Source organism: Salvelinus fontinalis, chromosome 13, assembly GCF_029448725.1.
Source record: "Salvelinus fontinalis isolate EN_2023a chromosome 13, ASM2944872v1, whole genome shotgun sequence".
Classification (NCBI taxonomy): Eukaryota; Metazoa; Chordata; class Actinopteri; order Salmoniformes; family Salmonidae; genus Salvelinus; species Salvelinus fontinalis.
In genome coordinates, this window is record NC_074677.1 from 41,595,101 (window position 1) to 41,617,709 (window position 22,609).

A 22,609-nucleotide genomic window follows, 5' to 3' on the forward strand; every position below is an offset into this window, starting at 1 on the left:
TGGAGGGAGGGAAGTTAGGAGCAGATTTGCTTGTGAAGAAGTTTTATAATCACCAGCTACCAGTGGGATAGGGAGTTATTTCAAGAAGGAACTCTACAGCAGTAACTCTCTTCTCATTGTAGTTTAAAGGCCTGCATCTGAAGTCGTGAGTTGGAAGCAGGATGTTTTTGCTCCGATTTTGTTTCCATCTCTGACAATTTGTTTTATTATTGTTTTCAACTTCTGCTTGGGATGCTTGGTTGACATTACACAGCCGGTGTAATTTTAAAACTGTTCAAACTTTGTATATTTCGTTTAATGGTAAATATGTATAACATTATAGAGCACCAACTCAAGTCCTCTGTTCCTTCACATCATCCTGGAACAGGGATGCCACCTGCGAACGGAGTAGGGGGGCACGAGGGCGGCCACACAGGTTCCAAATTACCGACAATCCAACCTGACCCGATGGACAAAGTCAAGCGGCCCATGAATGCCTTCATGGTCTGGTCTCGCGGTGAGCGACGGAAAATGGCTCAGGAAAATCCCAAAATGCACAATTCTGAGATATCCAAACGGCTGGGTGTCGCGTGGAAATCTCTAACAGACGCCGAGAAAAGGCCCTTCATTGACGAGGCAAAGCGCCTCCGCGCGGTGCACATGAAGGATTATCCGGACTATAAATACAAGCCCCGTCGTAAAACCAAACCGATGCCGAAGAACAATACTCTAGCCGCCCAGTATCAGATGTCGGCCGGTAACCACCTGCTGAGTGCGTCCGCGGCTCAGGGACAAGTTGGAAACCCCAGAATGGACGCGTATGGCTGGGGCCACACAGGGGGCTACACTGCGGCGATGCAGAGCGAGGCGCTCGGCTACAGCCAGCAGCTTCACCGCTATGACCTCTCAGCACTTCAGTATCAGTCCAGCATGGCCCAGGCCCAAGCCTACATGAATGGTGCCAACGCATACAGGTGAGTCTAGATTGTTTGTTACTTTTTCTATGATTTGAATGGCTGTCTATAGTTTATTCAGGTATATTTTCTTTCCAATGTACCATTGGCAGTTATAGGCCTAAACTGTTTTTGGATATACAAAACCTATGGCCAGGTGGTTTTATTGGCACGAATAGTCTATACCCATCTTGTCAATTTATTTTTGGTCAGTGACCCTTTTGTGACTTTTTGAAGTCAAATAGTTACTCTCATTAGTTTCTCAATTGATCAGTAACCCAATCTCTCTCCCCCAGCCCCATGTCCTACAACAGCAGCCCACAGCAGGTCAGCCCAGTGATGTCCATGGTGAAGCAGCAGTCTGATAGCCACAGCATGTCCCCCTCCCCCACCGGGCCCCACAGCCCCCTCCAGCAGCACCACCACCAGGCCCACCAGCAGCACCAGACCCAGCGTGGTATCCAGGTCCAGGGAGACCATCTCAGGGACATGATCAGCATGTACATGCCTGGAGGAGATGCCTCAGAGGCCCAGAGAGGGTACTCCGTCTCTGCAGCAAACATCCAGCAGCATTACCTGGGAGGGTCAGCTCCACTCACCCACCTTTGAATTCCCTCTCGCACACCTCTAAGCTGAACTCACTCACCAACTCGCACACCTCTGAACTGAGACATTATACTGATTCAATCAACCTTGTATCATGTTGGTTGAATTGCTGTCGACTCCCCTCCTAACTCTTGTTGGTCCCTTATCCACATCTGACCTACAGGGTCTGACCCTGTTATTGTGGAAGTCCAGAAAGATGGATGTTGGCAAACAACGTGATCTGACTTGATGTGCTGGCATTGACTGGTGGCAGCCCAATTGGGTCAGTAAATGTGCAGGGACTGAAGAAAGAAAATGTTCATTTTAATACAAAGATGAGATCACTCACTGACACAGACAATATTTTGTGACACGATGATGTCATCATTGGTCGTTGATTGGTTTCGGTGTACATTACAGTTGGAATGCCTTGATGGTTATGAGTGATTCCAAACCCTAGATATTGTCCCATTCTGCTATTTCTCTAAACCCACCACCTGAAAGAGTATTAATGACTGCAATGGGAACTCGAAAAAGTTGAAGTGGAAGTATGAAATTTTGTTTTTGTGAATTCTGAACGAAATGGCTTCGACATTGACAATCTCAAATGTTTCTCTCAGACAACTGCCATTTCTATAACCGTTCAGAAAATGAATTTACCTCTAAATGGGTCTACACCCTGTAATTTATATAAAAGTTAAACAGCAGTTGTTTTTTTTCGCAACTTTTTGAAACACAAAACTGAACCAATATTTGAGGATTTTGTTACTGTTTAGTTTAAATCGATGCTGCTTTTCTGAGGTTTAGGCCTTATTTACCGTTGTGAAATGTATTGAATGTTTTATTAATACCCTTATAGTAAGGGTATTGTTATTTCAAGTCACTTGACAAGAATGATGTAAAAAAAAAAAAAAGTAATAAAGTGTTATTATTTTTCTATTTTCTACTGTCACATAATGTGCCTATGATAAATTCCTAAAACTCACACCATTTACATAAAACATAACTAAAGTCTACCAATGCAACCGTAGAATAAACTCAAGGCCTATATGATTTAACGTGGAGATAGACGAAACTTTCACCGGGCCTTTGCCCGCTTTTCTTTCCCAACAGAAAAGGAGAGTGGAAAGCCATCCAACTCCAGAGCATAATTACCCGTTTCGGTAAATCTCATTGTTCCCTCACTGCTTTAGAGCATGCAGGTGCACACAGTAAACCGTGGTTCTCAGCGTGTCTTATGGCTGGCTTTGTCCTCTTTTCTCTGGGTGCCCCATGGGGCAGAAAATTAGCGTTGCATTGAATGCCCCTTCTTCCTTATCCCACAGTCCAGGCTTAACCCTTTCCCTGCCCCTCACCATTCTCATGGAAATAAGGCCTGCCATCACATCACTGACTGACTAGTCAAACTAGGCTAGGGAATGTCGTAGGGTAGGACATGGATTCATATTAACGGACCTCAACAAACTTTTGTGACAAAACAATTTCCTTAACCGAAGACAAAGTTAGTTTTATTTAAAAAATATTGTCTGAGTTGGGGCAACTAGGAACATGTAAACTAACAGAGTGTGATTCTGCATGTAAGCTATACTCTTGGAGAAAGGGGGGGTACCACTTTTCTGAAGAGATCTCTTAGCAACGAGCAGTCTTCCACAGGTTGTTGTTACCAAGGGATACCCCTGTCACCAAACCACCCCCTCCAGTTAAATGACTACGCCATTCCATAGACACTCTTGTCCTCTTGCATCATAGCAAAACACCTCTAAATCTACCCACCCAACATTTGTTTGTAGATGTAAAATGATGTAGGCCTAGACAGCACAATACAACAATTTTATAATATGCAATTGATAGTTAAACATTGATCTGTGAGTCTCGCAAACTGATGATGTTAAAACACAATGTGTGTGTAAGGGGTATACGGTTCAGATCTAGACAGAAGGCTTTCATATCTGCTCTCAATTTTTTTCTTCACATTTGGTCTGTTCCTTAAAAATTGGGCAAAGTAGAAATTGTGCAAAATAATTGCTTTTTAAAAGCCTGTTGTATAAAATTGCCTTTTAATATAAACCACATCGAAAACTCAATACATGTGATTTTTGTTATATAAATAAAGACTTGCTAAAGTGCCAAAATTCTGCATTTTGATATGTCCCTCCGTGCACCCTCTGATTTCTAGGAGGATTTTAACCCACTTAACACCAACATTTCTCCAAGTTTTCACCATCAATGTAAAGCCCTAGTTATCCTGTTGCTTTGCCATAGTCATTTCTGAAGATTATTTGTTTAACGTGATTAGTGATTCATTTTAAAGGTCAACCCTGTTACATAAAACGGAACTCTCATTTTAATATGGTTAAATATTCCTCTTAAATTTATTTTTTACAAAAGAAGCTAATAATAGTGTTAAAGCAGGTGAGCTGGTTCTACTTTTTTTTGTGTGGTGGAAAACTGAGTGGCTCGAGTGTAACACGTCAACCCTGTTACCCATAGACAGGCTAGAAATGTTTTAACAATGTGATTTTTTTTAGTGAAGCTTGGGTTCAATTGCCCCTCCCTGTTGCATACAACAAGCTCCCATTCCCCCTGTCACAGGGGGATTCATGGATGATTTAAGATGAAGTTGTCAACCCTGTTACTTTATTTGGTACTTAATAGACACTTATTATAGTACTTTTTTAATTTCACCTCTTGAGATGGGGAAACTTTTTTTATTAAGTTGAACGTGTGCTATTTATGATAGTATATCCAAATTAGGTGAAATAAAAGTGCTTTTTTTCACCAAGTTACACTACTCAAAAGGCACCTACTTGGTGGAATGACACATTTAGTTTCAAATACTTTTTCAATTGTTTTTTTTTCCTTTTCTTCGGGTTAGAGTGAGGGAATGAATAAAACTTGCAAAAGCAAGAACCACTTCCATGTGCATTGGGCAGACAAGGTGGTTTTACCCAAGTCATAATGAACAATGTTTTGGTGGCAGGCAGGCAGACAGCAGGTGAGTGCTATGAGTGGGCGTCTTCTTGCGTTAGTAGAATGGCTGCCACGCTTCAGTGCTATGTCACAAGAGGGGGCTGGATCTGCAGCATATTTTACCACAACTGTGAACAGTCACCAAAGATCAGGGCTGTGCTCTGTCACGGGTGACAAGCTGGCATGGGCAGCCGTTTGTGTGTGTGTGTGTGTGTGTGTAGCCAGGGCCATGCGTGATGGTGGAGATAGGAAATATGTTGTGTCTGGCTCCCACATAGTAATCCTTTGCCTCAGAAGTCATTAACTGGTCAAAGCAAACAGTCATCTCCATTTTCTACAGAACAAGGTGAAAACACTCAAGCACTCCACAAAATAGCTAAATTACACGTCAGATGGCAATCAACTGGCAACCGATGAGATGTGTCGTAGCAGTAGTAAATCAATTCCTATTACGTAAATGGTTTCAGAGAAAGCTGGTGACTGTCATGTTGACTAAATGTATGATGGTTAAGATTTTGGTTAGAACCACCTGGAACGACATACTCATGACAATCTCTTACCCCCAAAACTGGTCTGATTTTGTTCAAATGAATCACTGACAATTATCTTCTACCCCCATTCTATAAGCATTGTAAGGTGTTTCTCCAGTGTAAACTCATTGCTCCCCTCCCACCATCACCACCACGCTTTAGTTCTCACAGAGAGAGGGACCACCCTAAGGTTGGGCTGGACTGGTCTATCCAGTTCCCAGTCTCCCCATGACGTGCCACGCCACACAAAGCCAACACATCGAGGTCAACAACTCACAATTCCCGCCCAAGAAACATGGCGTGGAGTTAGCACAGGTGTTCCTCAAATGAATGCACCGGTAAACCCACGTTTTGTTCAGGCACGCAAACAGATCTTTTTTTTTGTTGAGTTGATCCCAACAAAAACTTTCACAGCACTCAACTGATTTCTTAGAAAGGCTGGCTGTGCTTAGAGGTTCTTTTGTGTACACATTTTCATGGAATTGTCTCTTCATTTAATTCTAACGCGTTACGGTCCTGAAAATCAAATATTCTTTTGGAAACCCTAACTGAACAAAACGTGGACAAGTATTGGCCGCAGGGACGTGGACACAAAGATCCTTAGATCAGAGCTGTGAAGGGTGAGTCTGTACACAGCACATCAAAAAGCAGTGCAGAGGCATAGAAACTCACTGACGCATTCATGCGTCAGAGAGATTGGAGACACATGAGCTTGTACAGGTAGATAAGGACAGGACAACACATTGGGCCTCAAGAGTTCCAGCAGATATGAGCCAGTCTAGATATGAAGCTTAACTTCAAATGAAGACCTCCCAAGATGATCTACCCAGGTGAAAAAACAACAATTTCCACAGCCTTCCACACAAACAAATAAGATCATTACATGTTTGCACCCACACAGTGACACTACCGTTCTCATTAAAGGGCTAGTGCAGTCAAAAACATGATTTATATATATATTTCCACACTATGAGGTTGGAATAATACTGTGAAAATGATAATGCCCTTTTAGTGTAAGAGCTGTTTGAAAAGAGTGCCTGAAATTTCTGCCTGTTTTGGGGGGAGGGAGTTTTGGCCTTCCATGGTGACATACCCATGCGGTAAATCAGTTAGACCAATAAGAAAGAGATTCCAAACCCGCTGATTTTCAGTTTTCCCCTCCCCAGTCCCAGCAAAAGTATTGCTTGAGAAATTGCTCTTTGCTAAGAAGCTATTTGTTTCTTTTTTAGCATTGTAATTGAAAACAATCACAGTAAGATACTTAATTGTTGCCCAGAAATGATTTGATATTGAGATTTAAAAAAAACAGCTACACTGGACCTAGGATGTATTCAACTGTAAAGCTGACCATGATGCCACATATCTGATTGCTGTAGGGTCAGTCCAGTACAGTTTAGTTAGAGTAACTTGGTCAAAAGAAACTTTTAATTTGACCTAATTTTAACATTGTCATAAAGAGCACGTTCCACTTCATAAAAACATGGTTTCCCATCTCAAGGGCTTAAATAAACAAAATTACTATAGTAAGTGCTAATAATGTAACATGATTGAGCTTCTCATCTTAAAAACAGCCATAAAAAATATATAATAATCACCTTGTGACAGAGGGAATGGAAACTTGTGTTCAACAGAGAGGGGCAATTGAATACGTGCTTCAATGTTTTTTTAATGGTTTAAAAACCTATCTATGGGTAACATGATTGATGTGTTATGCTCAACGCGCTCAGTTTTCCGCCAGAAAACAGAAATTGGCCAAAAATAGTAAAACCAGGTCAACTGCTTTGACTATTATGTTCAGATTTTTTTTTTAAAGGAATAGTTTCACCATATTAAAATGATAGTTTCGTTCACGTAATAGGTTTGACCTTAAAATGGAGGGACAGACATGAATTAATCACATTAAATTATAATCTTCAGAAATTACTTGTCAAAGCAAGAAAATAACTAGGGCTTTACAATGATGGTATACACTTGGAGAAGTGTTAGGGTTCAGTGGGTTAAAATCTTCCTAGAAGTTGGAAAAACATGACAAGTACGATAATCAATTCAACAGTTTTAATTTGCAAGAAAAGTCAACAACCCAATTATAATTCTGCAGAAGCTTTCCTCAAGATGACGTGAACATTGTGCTCTGTCTCTCTCTAGAGGCATGAATGAGAATCGCAGTGCATTTGTCTCGTAGCAACAGTGCATTTACTGACAGAACAAATACGGTTTATGTAGTTAAGAGTATTATATTTTGTGACCTGAAATGTTACGGACTAAACTTTGCCATAAAAGCACCTCAAAACAAGCATGCGCAAACGATGGAATGATTGAAGTAACATTGAATATTTGGTACCATTTACTATAACAGTGGGTCCTTGGATTGAGTTGTGGTTGACTACTAATCAGTCTTGTCTTTAGCGCTGCTGGTCTTGCAACACCAGGAGTAGGCAGCTGTGCGGACCCAGCTCCACAAGGGGGGCTTAGCCCCCTCAGTTTCAATGTTATGTCCCTATATGAAAATAGCAAATAAATTCAAATGATTGAGTGACAGGTTGGCGCAAAATCTGTATCTCCGATGTGCTGTCACGCACAATGGAGAGAGCGCACCACGGTATGTGTAGAGGGGCTATGAGAAGTCACTGGGGTAGGCTAAAGGAATAAAGTGATACGCCTCCGCCTGTAATATTTGATTAATAAGGTCGGGGTCAAGTTTACCATTGAAGTTACTTCACTCAATTCTGCCTCACGCCCTACCACTACAGAGTTTAGTTAGCTTCTTAGCTAGTTGTAAAAAGCGTTATTGTTGTTAGCCTTAGCATCAAACTAGCGAGAGAGTGGCTGGAATTACTGCAGAATTCCAACGCAAGAACCCAAATGACGCCCCTGGGTAAAGCGGTATGTTTCAGCATATAGATAGCCACATTCTATTGTAGTTCTTGGTAGCCTATTGGTTTTCGTGGTTGTAAATTGAACTGTACGTATTGGAAACATGTTTATGTTTGGCTGGCAATGCTCAATTGATGGGTTGAATTTGAGCCACAGAAGTGTATTGTGCCATATCACAACGTGTTGCTGTACTCATGAGCTGCATGGTTTTCCATGTTTGAAGTGGGCCTTTTTGTCTGGCAAGAAAGCTGTGCAAGGCTGCATCTCACAGGAACTTTACTTATCTCAGATCACCTTTTGTTTACTGCATTTTCTTACTGTTAATGTAACTACCCTAAATATAGATTGATAAATGCATGACATAATCTGATATTTTGTTTACTAGGCCTACTTGGTACCACCATTTTGTTTGCATTCATTCGCAGTTGTGTCTGTATTCTAAGCCAAATACTGCTATTTAGTATTTTTGTTTGCATGCATGAATGAATAACTAGGCTACGACGTTCAGCACCTCGTTTGCGTTATTTTTGGTAAAGCACGGCTGCATTCACATAGGTTGTTTGTAATAGGTGAATTACCCTACCCAATTACCATAGTCATTACCAAAACGGCCTTGCTTTAGTGTGTAGGTCACTGTCCATTGTGCTGATACAGCGCAGTGGAGATTGCAGCGAAATCTGTAGCCTACCTGACACTTCAAAAGCACTCCGTCAATGTTCTCGTAGTCTCGGCATTTGAACTTTGTTTATCGCGGTGTAGCGTGATAAGCGGAATTCAATGTAATTCCAATGCAAGAATCCCCCCAAAATTGTGCCCGATTTCAACTGCCCCCTCACTGATTTCACTTTATTCTGGAGCCAGGTCTGCAGCGGTGACAGGCACATGGGTCAGAGTGGAGACAGAGATCCAGTCTCCTACAGAGAGGGATAGGACCAGGGGAGTAGAGAGGGAAATTATGAGGAACAGAGTGAGAAGGGAAGAGAGACGGTGTGGGTAACATGAGAGAACAGGGTCAAACACAAAGAGGATTTGAAAGGGGATGTAATGATAGGGATGGTTTTTGATAAGAGTAATACAAACAGAGAAACACTGCTTTCACCTTTTTCAAAGTGTGTGTGTTCTAAGTGTCCCTTGTTGCCATGGCAGTAGTTCCTGTCTTGATCACCTGGCCAAACACACCCAACATAACAAACACTAAGCAGCCAGTCTGTACAAGTCAATATAGGCAACTTTTTACAGCCCAACACATGCAGTTAGCTTCCTCTTAGCAGTCAGTCTGTAAACGTCTATAGGCACATGTTTATTATGACCTAACATAAGCAGTTACCTCGCTTGTTTTCTCACCATTGACAAAGACCCAAAAGCATTGCCTTCCTTTGCCGCAAATGAATCAAATGGTGTACTCCTTCTCCTGCAAAATTTTGCACATGCATTCTTATCCCATACGCCAGCTCCTACAGTATACCATCTGCTGACTGTACCGTATCTGCCCGAAGCCTTCCAGCTGATTATATTTCCATGTAAATGGACAATAAAAGCATTGTATGGTATCATACCCGACTAGCAACAACAGCCAGCGTGCTGGAGGCCTGCGTTGCAGAGATGAAATGTTTATGGACCAGAGAACAGAAATCAGCGCAGAGATCAGGAGCAACATCACACCACTGTAGGCCAAGATGAACAACACACCTGCGGAACACAGGGACAGTTAGGACCCAGCCACTGTACAGAACATAAACACATTATTCCTGTGAAATGTAGCCTAAAATAAACTGTTAGGCATTAACTCTTTATGTTGTACTCCCATGGCTGACATATTGTTCCTTTTACCAATGGAGTGGTGAATTGTCAAACTTTATCTGATCGAATGCTTGTGTTGAAAACATTTCAGAATTACTAGTATTGATTTAAAATGTTATCTATAGGCGGGGACTCATGCACATTAGACGCACACATGTATACAGAGGGGAGTGGTCAAATGTTTGAGGGTGTTACTACTGTAGTGGTGGATGAGGAAGCGCATGGCCAAACTCTGGATCGACATGAACAGTCTCTGCTCAGGCTCTGTGCAACAAACAGACAGACGTGGAGCAAATAAAGATACAATGGTTGGTCAATTGATTGTTCATACTCGAGGGGGATGTTTTTGGTGATGCAAAAGAGTACAGGAGCTGTGATGGCATAGACCTGCAGTAGGACAGACCACCAGCTGATCCCTGATTCACTCCTGGCCTAAAGTACATTCCACAACTGAAGGCAGCTGTGCTCTAGGGCAGAGGGATGAAGGAGCATGAGAGGGGAAAAAGCAAAAAGGCATAGCGACAGAAAAAGAAAGATTAAATATATGTTAATAGAACGATTTAAGCACATACATGAAACATGCGTAACAGAGGTTTCACGATTATTAATCTTAGCATACAGTCACCTCAAATTATTGGCACCGTTGTCTAAGCTATATATTGTATTTTTAAATCATTATTTTAGACTAATACAATTTGCTTAGAGAAAGATTTTTCTCAACAAGTACTATTTTCTTTTCTACAAAGAGTTATATTTTCAATACTATGTGCACCTTCCACTGAGCCTTTTTCTATAATGACGGCCAAGAAGATCCTTAAGGACCTCAGCCACCCAAGAACAGTCCACAGATACAGTACAGGTGCATCAGCACTAAGACAGAGAGACGAAAAAAACAGTTTCTATTACCAGAATATCAGACTGTTGAACAGACATCACTAGCAGAATTGTTTCTGTGTTCATGTTCAGACGCTACTCTTGTTTGTGTGTTCACTTTGTTAGTTCATATTAAACTCACCGAAAGCTGCAGCAACTCACTGCCTTCCTGAAGACAAACAATGTATACGAAATTCTTCAGTTTGGTTTTAGACCCCATCATAGCACTGAGACTACACTTGTGAAGGTGGTAAATGACCTTTTAATGGCGTCAGACCGAGGCTCTGCATCTGTCCTCGTGTTCCTAGACCTTAGTGCTGCTTTGATACCATCGATCACCACATTCTTTTGGAGAGGTTGGAAACCCACATGGGTCTACACGGACAAGTTCTGGCCTGGCTTAGATTTTATCTGTCGGAAAGATATCAGTTTGTCTCTGTGGATGTTTGTCCTCTGACAAATCAACTGTACATTTTGGTGTACCTCAAGGTTCCGTTTTAGGACCACTATTGTTTTTACTATATATTTTACCTCTTGGTGATGTCATTCGGAAACATTAGCAGGTGGAGAGGATGAACCAAGAGCTGGGGAGGTTCCTTAGGAGTCACTTTCATGATCGGCACGGGGAGAGGGCCCGATTCCTTCCCTCGGCGGAGTACTCCCAGAATTCACTACGTCACTCCTCCACCAGGCTGTCTCCCTTACAGTGCGTCCTGATGTACCAGTTGGCCCTGGCTGCGTGGACCCGAGCCAGATCGAAGCTCCTGCGGTGGATGAGTGGTTCCGGCTCACAGAGGAGGTTTAGAACGCTGCCCACGTCAGGCTCCAATGCGCCGTCCGCTGCTCAAAGGAGCAGGTGGACCGCCATGCCAGTGAGGCTCCCGTGTTCCATCCTGGTGATCGCATCTAGCTCTCCACCAGAAACCTCTCACTCCGTCTTCCCTGCCGGAAGTTGAGTCCCCGGTTTGTGGGGCCACTCAAAGTCCTCCGGAGGGTCAGTGAGGTAACATACCTATTGCAGCTCACTACCGGATCTCACCCTCTTCATGTTTCCCTCCTCAGGCTGGTGGTTCCTGGTCCCCTGGCTGATGCCATCCCCCACGACACCCATCCACCTCCCCTGAACATCGAGGGAAGCCTTCCTATACCGTCAGATGCCTCCTGGACTCCCGACGTCGTGGGTGTTGGCTTCAGTATCTGGTGGACTGGGAGGGTACGGTCCAGCGGAGTAGTGTTGGCTTCAGGTGGATAACATTCTAGATCACAACATCATCCGAGAAATTCTCCTTCGACGACCGGCCTGCTCCTCGGGCTGTCTTCGTCCTGAGTCGGGGTACTGTCACGTCTACTCCATCTCCCCCCCCCGGCACTTGACATTGCCGGTCTACTAACTACATGGACCCAAGCCAGATCGAATGATGGCATCCCATCATTACGCACACCTGGCAACACTCATTACGCACACCTGCGCCTCATCATTAGGCTCACCCTTCCCTGATTACTCCCCCTTTATCTTACACTCCGTTGTTATCACCCATCAGGCAGTATTGTTTATGTGTTCATGCTCAGACCCTTGTTTAAGTATTCACTTCATGTTTGTTCGTATTAAACTCTGACTGGACCTGCTTCCTGCATCTTCGACACACACACACACACACACTCACACACAGTTGAAGTCGGAAGTTTACATACACCTTAGCCAAATACATTTAAACTCAGTTGTTCACAATTCCTGACATTTAATCCTTGTAAGAATTCTCTGTTTTAGGTCAGTCAGGATCACCACTTTATTTTAAGAATGTGAAATGTCAGAATAATAGTAGAGAGAATTATTTCAGTTTTTATTTATTTCATCACGTTCACCGTGGGTCAGAAGTTTACATACACTCAATTTGTTAGCATAGCCTTTAAATTGTTTAACTTGGGTCAAACATTTCTGGTAGCCTCCCACAAGCTTCTCACAATAAGTTGGGTGAATTTTGACCCATTCCTCCTGACCGAGCTGGTGTAACCGAGTCAGGTTTTTTGGCCTCCTTGCTCGCACACACTTTTTCAGTTCTGCCCACAAATGTTCTATGGGATTGAGGTCAGGGCTTTGTGATGACCACTCCAATACCTTGACTTTGTTGTCCTTAAGCCATTTTGCCACAACTTTGGAAGTATGCTTGGGGTCATTGTCCATTTGGAAGACCCATTTGCTACCAAGCTTTGACTTCCTGACTGATGTCTTCAATATATCCACATAATTTTCCTGCCATCTATTTTGTGAAGTGCACCAGTCCCTCCTGCAGCAAATCACCCCCACAACATGATGCTGCCACCCCCGTGCTTCACGGTTGAGATGGTGTTCTTTGGCTTGCAAGCCTCCCCCTTTTTCCTCCGAACATAACGATGGTCATTATGTCCAAACAGTTCTATTTTTGTTTCATCAGGCCAGAGGACATTTCTCCAAAAAGTACGATCTTTGTCCCCATGTGCAGTTGCAAACCGTAGTCTGGGTTTTTGATGGTGGTTTTGGAGCAGTGGCTTCTTCCTTGCTGAGCGGCCTTTCAGGTTATGTCAATATAGGACTTGTTTTACTATGGATAAAGATACTTTTGTACCCGTCTCCTCCAGCATCTTCACAAGGTCCTTTGCTGTTGTTCTGGGATTGATTTGCACTTTTCACACCAAAGTACGTTCATCTCTAAGAGACAGAACGCATCTCCTTCCTGAGCGGTATGACGGCCGCATGGTCCCATGGTGTTTATACTTGCGTACTATTGTTTGTACAGATGAACGTGGTACCTTTTAGGTATTTGGAAATTGCTCCCAAGGATGAACCAGACTTGTGGAGGTCCACAATTTGTTTCTGAGGTCTTAGCTGATTTCTTTTAATTTTCCCATGATGTCAAGCAAAGAGGCATTTAGTTTGAAGGTAGGCCTTGAAATGCATCCACGGGTACCCCTCCAATTGACTCAAATGATGTCATTTAGCCTATCAGGAGCTTCTAAAGCCATGACATAATTTTCTGTAACTTTCCAAAGCTGTTTAAAGGCACAGTCAACTTAGTGTATATAAACTTCTAACCCACTGGAATTGTGATACAGTGAAATAATCTGTCTGTAAACAATTGTTGGAGAAATGACTAGAGTCATGCACAAAGTAGATGTCTTAACCGACTTGCCAAAACTATAGTTTGTTAGCAAGAAATTTGTGGAGTGGTTGAAAATGAGTTTTAATGACTCCAACCTAAGTGTATGTAAACTTCTGACTTCAACTGTACCAACGCTGCTGTCCCATGCTTTACCAACGTTCAACCTCTGGTCACTTCGCATTTTACACTGTGTATTTAAATACTGTATCCCCAACGTTGCTCATCATATTATTTGTACTACTGTACATTGTATTTTAGTTACGCTGTTTATACACACCGCATATTTATTTACGTCCTGGGTTATTGACATACCATAGTATATCTACTGCTGTACATAACGTTCTTAGCTGATCTTGTGTAAATTCTCCCAGTGTACATACATCTAGATTGCATTTGCTATTGCTAGAGTGCTTTTTGGATTGTGAATGATATTTGTCCCACCCTTCTTGATTTCTTCTCATTTTTGTATTTTTTCCCCTTACATTTTAGTTGTTTGACATTTTACTGCATTGTCGGGAGCTAGTAACATAAGCGTTTCGCTGCTCCCACTATAACACCTGCTAAACTGTGTACGCTACCAACATTTTTAATTTGATTTGTAATGTTTTATGAGATTGGAGAACACATTGGCATGGATCTTAGACCAATCCACCATGCAGCGTCTTTCATATCCTTGATGTGCTTATGAACTGCCCTCTTCAGTTCAATTAAAGGTTTGCAATGGAGTTCAAGCCTGGAGACTGAGATGGCCATTGCATAATGTAGATTTTGTGGTCAATTAACCATTTATTTGTGGATTATGATGTGAGCTTGGGGTCATTGTCTTGCTGTAAGAGTCACTCGTGGCCAAGTTGCAGCCTCCTGGCAGAGGCAACCAGGTTTTTGGCTAAAATCTCCTGGTACTTGGTAGAGGTCACGATGCCGTTGACCTTAACAACCCCACTGGGCGCAGGCTTCATTTCAACGTCTAGTTTTGATTCACATTTGGTTGAGTTGTCAACTAACGTGAATTCGATGTTAAATCAACAAAAAATGTACCACATCATTGGATTTAGGTTGAAAATGAGGTGAAAAAAAATATGAAATGACCTTACGTTGATGACTTTTGCAAATCCAATCAGTTTTCCACGTTGATTCAACGCCATCACATGACTTTGAAACAATGTTGATTCAACCACCCCCCCTCCCTTCCCGTGGGACCAGTGGAAGCAACTGAATTAAGACAATATTGGAATAAAGTATGCTAATGCAATAGAAGGTATCAAATTCTAGCTTATACTTACACTCCCAAAGTCATATCCTACCAATTTAAAGCAATAGTCGTGTGGTCAGATAGATGATCACTTCAGCACCATTTTGATTGGGACAGCGCCATCGTGCTGCTTTGAGACAAGCGTGGGGGACTTATCTGGATAAATCAATCAATGTCAGATTGTTTTCACTGAATCTCCGTTTGGATATTTGGTTACAATTAGGCTGGGGAAATGTTAGCTATGTTCAGGTATGCTAATGATTATCTTTATTCTCGTTTGCTCATATATTAGCTAATCAGAACCCTTTTTCTAGCATGTTATACAAGTGGATTTAGCTCTTTACTCAAGTAGTAAAGTAGCCTGTGCTACCAGTTCATAACTTATCATGTGAAATGGGTGATGGACATCCACATATTAATACATACCATACGAAACGGAACACATCATACTAAAAGGAGTGTCTCGGGTTTACGTACAGAATAATATGAAATGCTCTGAAATCAGTTGGGTCCTACTCCCGACCAAAAGACTGACTTGTCTGATAATCAATCAATGTGATTTTGTTTCACTAAATCTCGGTCTGTATGTTTGGTTAATTGATCTCTGGCTAGACAAGCAGACATGGTAGTTTATTAGTTTGCTAATCTATCACTGTTAAGAAACATTTAGCATGGAATATGTAGCCGAAATCAAGTGTATTATTTATCTATTGTCTCACGGAGTAGACTTATATAGTCTTATATAGGGCCTAGGCTATTTTCCTATACATGACAAAATACAGATATAACATTTCCCCCGCTTCTCTGCGCCATCTTGTATTGCTGCCCATATGAGAGCTTTGGTAGAGAATGTGTGATCAACAAACAGTATGAGAGTAGATATGGATATTTTTTTTAACAGAGTCTGTCCCCGTTAAGATACCTTGATGTTTAAACAATTTCCTCTCTTCATCTCCCCGTTATTCATGAGCTGATTCGCTATCTGTATAGCACAGGAGGTTGGTGGCACCTTAATTGGGGAGGACGGGCTCATAGTAATGGTTGCAATGGAATAAATGGAATGGTATCGCACTCAAACGCATGGTTTCCATGTATTTGATACCATTCACTTCATTACTATGATCGGTCCTCCCCTTAGCAGCCTCCTGTGCTGTATAGGCCTAATCATTTTTTTTTTTTTTGCCAAATAGGAAATATTCTGTCATTTGTTATAGGTTATCTAGCAAGCTTAGCAACTTTAATCATATGACCTACTCATTCAAGGATTTGACTTTATTTTTACTATTTTCTACATTGTAGAATAATAGTGAAGACATCAAAACTATGAAATAACACATGGAGTCATGTTGTAACCAAAAAAGTGTTAAAGAAATCAAAATATATTTTATATTTGAGATTCTTCAAAGTAGCCACCCTTTGCCTTGATGACAGCTTTGCACACTTGGCATTCTCTCAACCAGCTTCATGAGGTTGTCACCTGGAATGCATTTCAATTAACAGGTGTGCCTTGTTAAAAGTTAATTTGTGGAATTTCTTTCCTTAATGCATTTCAGCAAATCAGTTGTGTTGTGACAAGGTAGGGTTGTGTTAGCTAATCCATTATCATTTTAAAAGGCTAATTGATCATTAGAAAACCCTTTTGCAAATATTGTTAATACAGCTGAAAATGGTTGTCCTGATTTAAAGAAGCAATAAAACTGGCCTTATTTAGACTAGTTGAGTATCTGGAGCATCAGCATTTGTGGGTTCAAATACAGGCTCAAAATGGCCAGAAACAAAGTTCTTTCTAATGAAACTCGTCAGTCTATTCTTGTTCTGAGAAATGAAGTCTATTCCATGCGAGAAATTGCCAAGAAACTGAAGATCTCGTACAACGCTGTGTACTACTCCCTTCACAGAACAGTGCAATCTGGCTCTAACCAGAAAAGAAAGAGGAGTGGGAGGCCCCGGTGCACAACTGAATAAGAGGACAAGTATATTAGTGTCTAGTTTGAGAAACAGATTCCTCACAAGTCCTCAACTGGCAGCTTCATTTTAGTATACCTGCAAAATACCAGTTTCAATGTCAACAGTGAAGAGGCGACTCCGGAATGCTGGCCTTTTAGGCAGAGTTGCAAAGAAAAAGCCATATCTCACAGTGCCCAATAAAAAGACAAGATTGGGATGGGCAAAAGAACACAGACACTGGACAGAGGAAGATTGGAAAAAAGTGTTATGGACAGACGAATCTAAGTTTGAGGTGTTCGGATCACAAAGAAAAACATTAGTGAGACGCAGAAAAAATGAAAAAATGCTAGATGAGTGCTTGATGCCATCTGTCAAGCATGGTGGAGGCAATGTGATGGTCTGGGGGTGCTTTGGTGGTAGTAAAGTGGGAGATTTGTACAGAGTAAAAGGGATCTTGAAGAAGGAAGGCTACGACTCCATTTTGCAACGCCATGCCATACCCTGTGGACGGCGCTTAATTGGAGCCAATTTCCTCCTACAACAGGACAATGACCCAAAGCACAGCTCCAAACTATGCAATAACTATTTAGGGAAGAAGCAGTCAGCTGGTATTCTGTCTATAATGGAGTGGTCAGCACAGTCACCGGATCTCAACTCTATTGAGCTGTTGTGGGAGCAGCTTGACCATATAGTACGTAAGAAGTGCCCATCAAGCCAATCCAACTTCTGAGAGGTGCTTCAGGAAGCATGGGGGGAAATCTCTTCAGATTACCTCAACAAATTGACAATGAGAATGCCAAAGGTCTGCATGGCTTTAATTGCTGCAAATGGAGGATTCTTTGAGGAAAGCAAAGTTGGAAGGACCCAATTATTATTTCAATTAAAAATCATTATTTATAACCTTGTCAACGTATTTTGCCATTAATATGAGTCACATACCAGTTTGCAAACAATGTAAAATAAATCTATATCATTGAGTTAATAAAGCCGCATACAAACATGGGCTCTTTTTAAAAATCTATTTTACTTTTTATTTAACTATTATTCAACTAGGCAAGTCAGTTAAGAACAAATTCTTATTTACAATGATGGCCTACCTCTTTTTTGTTTTATTGAGTAAGGTAGCTATAAAATGCAGGTGTTTCAGCCTAGCTCAGTGCTTTCTGTGGTGGTGGTGGGGCAAGCCAGAAAAGAGGAGTGTTGCGCTGTGATTGGCTCAGTGTTCTGTCACTCATGGGGCCGCTACGTCACGGTCAAGTAGTAAGGGTAGACATTGAAAATTCAAGCCCTTTTGCTCCTGCCATAGAATTACATTAGTAGTGCCCTTCCAAGGAGGCTCAAGATCATTGGCCACAGATAAAATGATGTCAAATCACGTTATATGTACAGTAGCTTTGATTGGACTGATCATCATCATCTTACTTTCAAAATCTTAGCTAGCAGTCATCATGAATCAATTTGATAATCTACTAGCAAGTCCTTTTTAATCCTTGTCATATGAAGATAAATAATGAAGAGAAATTATAGATAAAACGTGTCTGTGCTTATCGACCATTGTACATAAAGATTACACAAGTTAGAAATCGCAAATGCAACAATGAGTCGTTTGGAAGGAATCGGTGACAGTGGCTAACTGGGAAGTTGCAACAAACAAGCTTAGACTGGGAAAATACGTTTTGAACGGTCATCCAACTTGTAATTGTAAATCCGGCCTCAGTCACTTTGACGACAAAATCTGCCCACGAAGGACCGCCGTGCCACCTTCCTGTTCAAGTGAGCACATTACACCAAGGTTAGTCCAAAAATGTCTTATATGCTGCTGCATAAATTATGTAATATGCAAGGGAGACATGTATACTGTAACTAAGTGTCACGTTCGTTGACGGAAGAATCAGACCAATGTGCAGCGTGGTAAGCGTACATCCATTTATTTTGATGAACACGAAAAAACAATAAACTAACAACCGAATGTGAAGCTACATGCAGTGCAGAAAGCAACTACACACAAACAAGATCCCACAAACTAAAGGTGGAAAAAAGGCTGCCTAAGTATGATCCCCAATCAGAGACAACGATAGACGGCAAGTCAGCCATATCAGCAATTTTTTTTTAAAGGCAGTAAAGGAATGAACTGTATCGCTGCCAGATAAGACTCCACTGATAGCCAGGTGTAGCGGGTGTTGGGACTGCTGTAGTGACTCTGCTGTTAGGACAGCTTTATGTAGGTCGTAACAGTTTGTGGGCACCGTTTGTCAGCGTTATAGTGCAATTCATGTATTATTTAGTGTTGTGCTATGTAGTGACTTTGCTGGCATGCATCCCACTTTTTTATTTTATTTTGCCCCACCAAGATTTACATGCTAAAATCACCACTGGAAATAACACATATGGAATAATGTAGTAACCCAAAAAGTTTTAAACAAATCAAAATATATTCTATATTTGAGATTCTTCAAATGGCCACCCTTTGCCTTAATGACAGCTTTGCACACTCTTGGCATTCTCTCAACCAGCTTCATGAGGTAGTCACCTGGAATGCATTTCAATTAACAGGTGTGCCTTCTTCAAATGTTATTTGTGGAATTTCTTTCCTTCTTAATGCATTTGAGCCAATCAATTGTGTTGTGACAAGGTGGTGTGTGTGTGTGTGTGTGGGGGGGGGGGTTATACAAAAGCAGTAAATGTCTTTGCTTGGTAAAGCTCCGCCTTATCTCAGCTCACTGGCCACCATAGCAACACCCACCCGTAGAACGCGATCCAACAGGTATATTTCACTTGGTCATCCCCAAAGTCAACACCTACTTTGGCCTCCTTTCCTTCCGAGACAATCACAAGGACAGGTGAAACAGATCAGGGTGTGACATCTCAGTAGTTGGTATTCAGACTTACCTTACGCAGGTGCGTAACACAATTTTCCGGTGTGGTTCCCTTGCGAGCGCTGTATAAATAAACTAATTCAACCAATTTCCTGGCCAACAGATTTTCTCTGTAGTTTTCATTCGGTACATTTATCTAAACCCACTCTTTAAATTTGGTGGACATTTAAAATACATTTTCTTGAAAGACTCACTGGAATAAATGGAGAGAACGGTTCAGAATATTACGGATCAATAAAAGGAAGCCATGTAAATACACATACTCTTAGTGTACAAAACATTAGGAAACATCTTTCCATGACATACTGTAGAGACTGAACAGGTGAATCCAGGTGAAAGCTATGATCCCTTATTGATGTCACCTGTTAAAAGGGGAGGAGACAGGTTAAAGAAGGATTTTTAAGACTTGAGACAATTGAGACATAGATTGTAAACTCAGCAAAAAAAGAAACATCCCTTTTTCAGGACCCTGTCTTTCAAAGATAATTCGTAAAAATCCAAATAACTTCACAGATCTTCATTGTTAAGAGTTTAAACAATGTTTCCCATGCTTGTTCAATGAACCATAAACATTTAATCAACATGGACCTGTGGAACGGTCGTTAAGACACTAAAAGCTTACAGACGGTAGGCAATTAAGGTCACAGTTATGAAAACTTAGGACACTAAAGAGGCCTTTCTACTGACTCTGAATGTGCCTTAGGCATGCTGCAAGGAGGCATGAGGACTGCAGATGTGGCAAGGGCAATAAATTGCAATGTCTGTACTGTGAGACGCCTAAGACAGCACGAGAGGGAGACAGGACGGACAGCTGATCGCCCTCGCAGTGGCAGATCACGTTTAACAACACCTGCACAGGATCCTGCACAGGATCGGTACATCCAAACATCACACCTGTGGGACAGGTACAGGATGGCAACAACAACTGCCAGAGTTACACCAGGAACGCACAATCCCTCCATCAGTGCTCAGACTGTCCGCAATAGGCTGAGAGAGGCTGGACTGAGGGCTTGTAGGCCTGTTGTAAGGCAGGTCCTCACCAGACATCACCGGCAACTACGTTGCCTATGGGCACAAACCCACCGTCGCTGGACCAGACAGGATTGGCAAAAAGTGCTCTTCACTGATGAGTCACAATTTTGTCTCACCTGTGGTGATGGTCGGATTCGCGTTTATTGTCGAAGGAATGAGCATTACACCGAGGCCTGTACTCTGGAGCGGGATCGATTTGGATGTGGAGGGTCCGTCATGGTCTGAGGCGGTGTGTCACAGCATCCTTGGACTGCGCTTGTTGTCATTGCAGGCAATCTCAAAGCTGTGCGTTACAGGGAAGACATCCTCCTCCCTCATGTGGTACCCTTCCTGCAGGCTCATCCTGACATGACAATGCCGCCAGCCATACTGCTCATTCTGTGCGTGATTTCCTGCAGGACAGGAATGTCAGTGTTCTGCCATGGCCAGCGAAGTGCCCGGCTCTCAATCCCGTTGAGCACGTCTGGGACCTGTTGGATCGGAGGGTGAGGGCTAGGGCCATTCCTCCCAGGAATGTTCCGGGAACTTGCAGGTGCCATGGTGGAAGAGTGGGGTAACATCTCACAGCAAGAACTGGCAAATCTGGTGCAGTCCATGAGGAGGAGAAGCACTGCAGTACTTAATGCAGCTGGTGCCACACCAGATACTGATTGTTACTTTTGATTTTGACCCCCCCCCCCCCCCCCCCCTTTGTTCAGGGACACATTATTCCATTTCTGTTAGTCACATGTCTGTGGAACTTGTTCAGTTTATGTCTCAGTTGTTGAATCTTGTTATGTTCATACAAATATTTACACATGTTAAGATTGCTGAAAATAAATGCAGTTGACAGCGGGAGGGCGTTTATTTTTTTGCTGAGTTTATATGTGCCATTCAGAGGGTGAATGGGCAAGACAAAATATTTAAGTGCCAGGCGCACCGGTTTGAGTCTGTCAAAAACTGCAACGCTGCTGGGTTTTTCATGCTCAACAGTTTCCTGTGTGTATCAAAAATGGTCCACCACCCAAAGGACATCCAGCCAACTTGACACAACTGTGCGAAGCATTAGAGTCGACAAGGGCCAGCGTCCCTGTGGAACTCTTTCGACACCTTGTAGATTCCATGTCCCAACAAAGTGAGGATGTTCTGAGGGCAAAAGGCGGTGCAACTCAATATTAGAAAGGTGTTTCTAATGTTTTGTACACTCAGTGTATGTTTGTCTCTTTTTCAGCACCAATTACTAAATAAAAAATACTCATCGAGCTAAGCGTGCATAAATGGATTGCAATTCTCTTTTTATACACTTTTCTCTGAGTATTCTGACCTTGAACTTAAGTTTGAGAATAGCATGCTATTCTCCCGCTTTTCATTTGGGGTGGAGATCAAATAAATGAATGAAGGTGTGGCAGAGGTATGTCTACAGATACACTTTGTTCTGACCTTGACTTAATTCCCTCGTAATTCCACCACCTTTACATGCGAGGAAACCATGAATAAGGTTTAGCTAACCTACTGGTTACAAGTTGAAAAAGCTTCTACTTTATTTTTTTCAGATAATAATAACACCATTCTCCATTCACTGCCATTTACAACTTGATAAGAGCTAGGTAAATGAGTAATATATTTAGATAAGGGAATTGTAAATATAAATGACATGTTTTAGATCTATTTTACCTTAACGGTGGAGACAAATGTGAAACCAGTCATATGGCAGCAAACTGAAGCATGTCAACTTTGCCGCAGTTGTAACATAGACGCATGGAGTCAGGAAGCGAAACGTCTGGACATGAAAACTGAACCAATGCTGCCTGAAGAGTGATGC

The 22,609-nt window shown here is 42.0% G+C and overlaps 1 protein-coding gene across 1 annotated transcript; it reads left to right on the plus strand.

Annotated features, from left to right (window-relative positions):
* Window positions 1–2,454, plus strand: LOC129868710 (transcription factor Sox-19a-like). The gene is made up of 2 exons (XM_055942895.1): window positions 1–953; window positions 1,229–2,454. The coding sequence occupies exons 1-2, from the start codon at window positions 298–300 to the stop codon at window positions 1,539–1,541; spliced, it is 969 nt and encodes a 322-aa protein (XP_055798870.1). The 5' UTR covers window positions 1–297; the 3' UTR covers window positions 1,542–2,454.
* The last annotated feature ends 20,155 nt before the right edge of the window (window positions 2,455–22,609 follow it).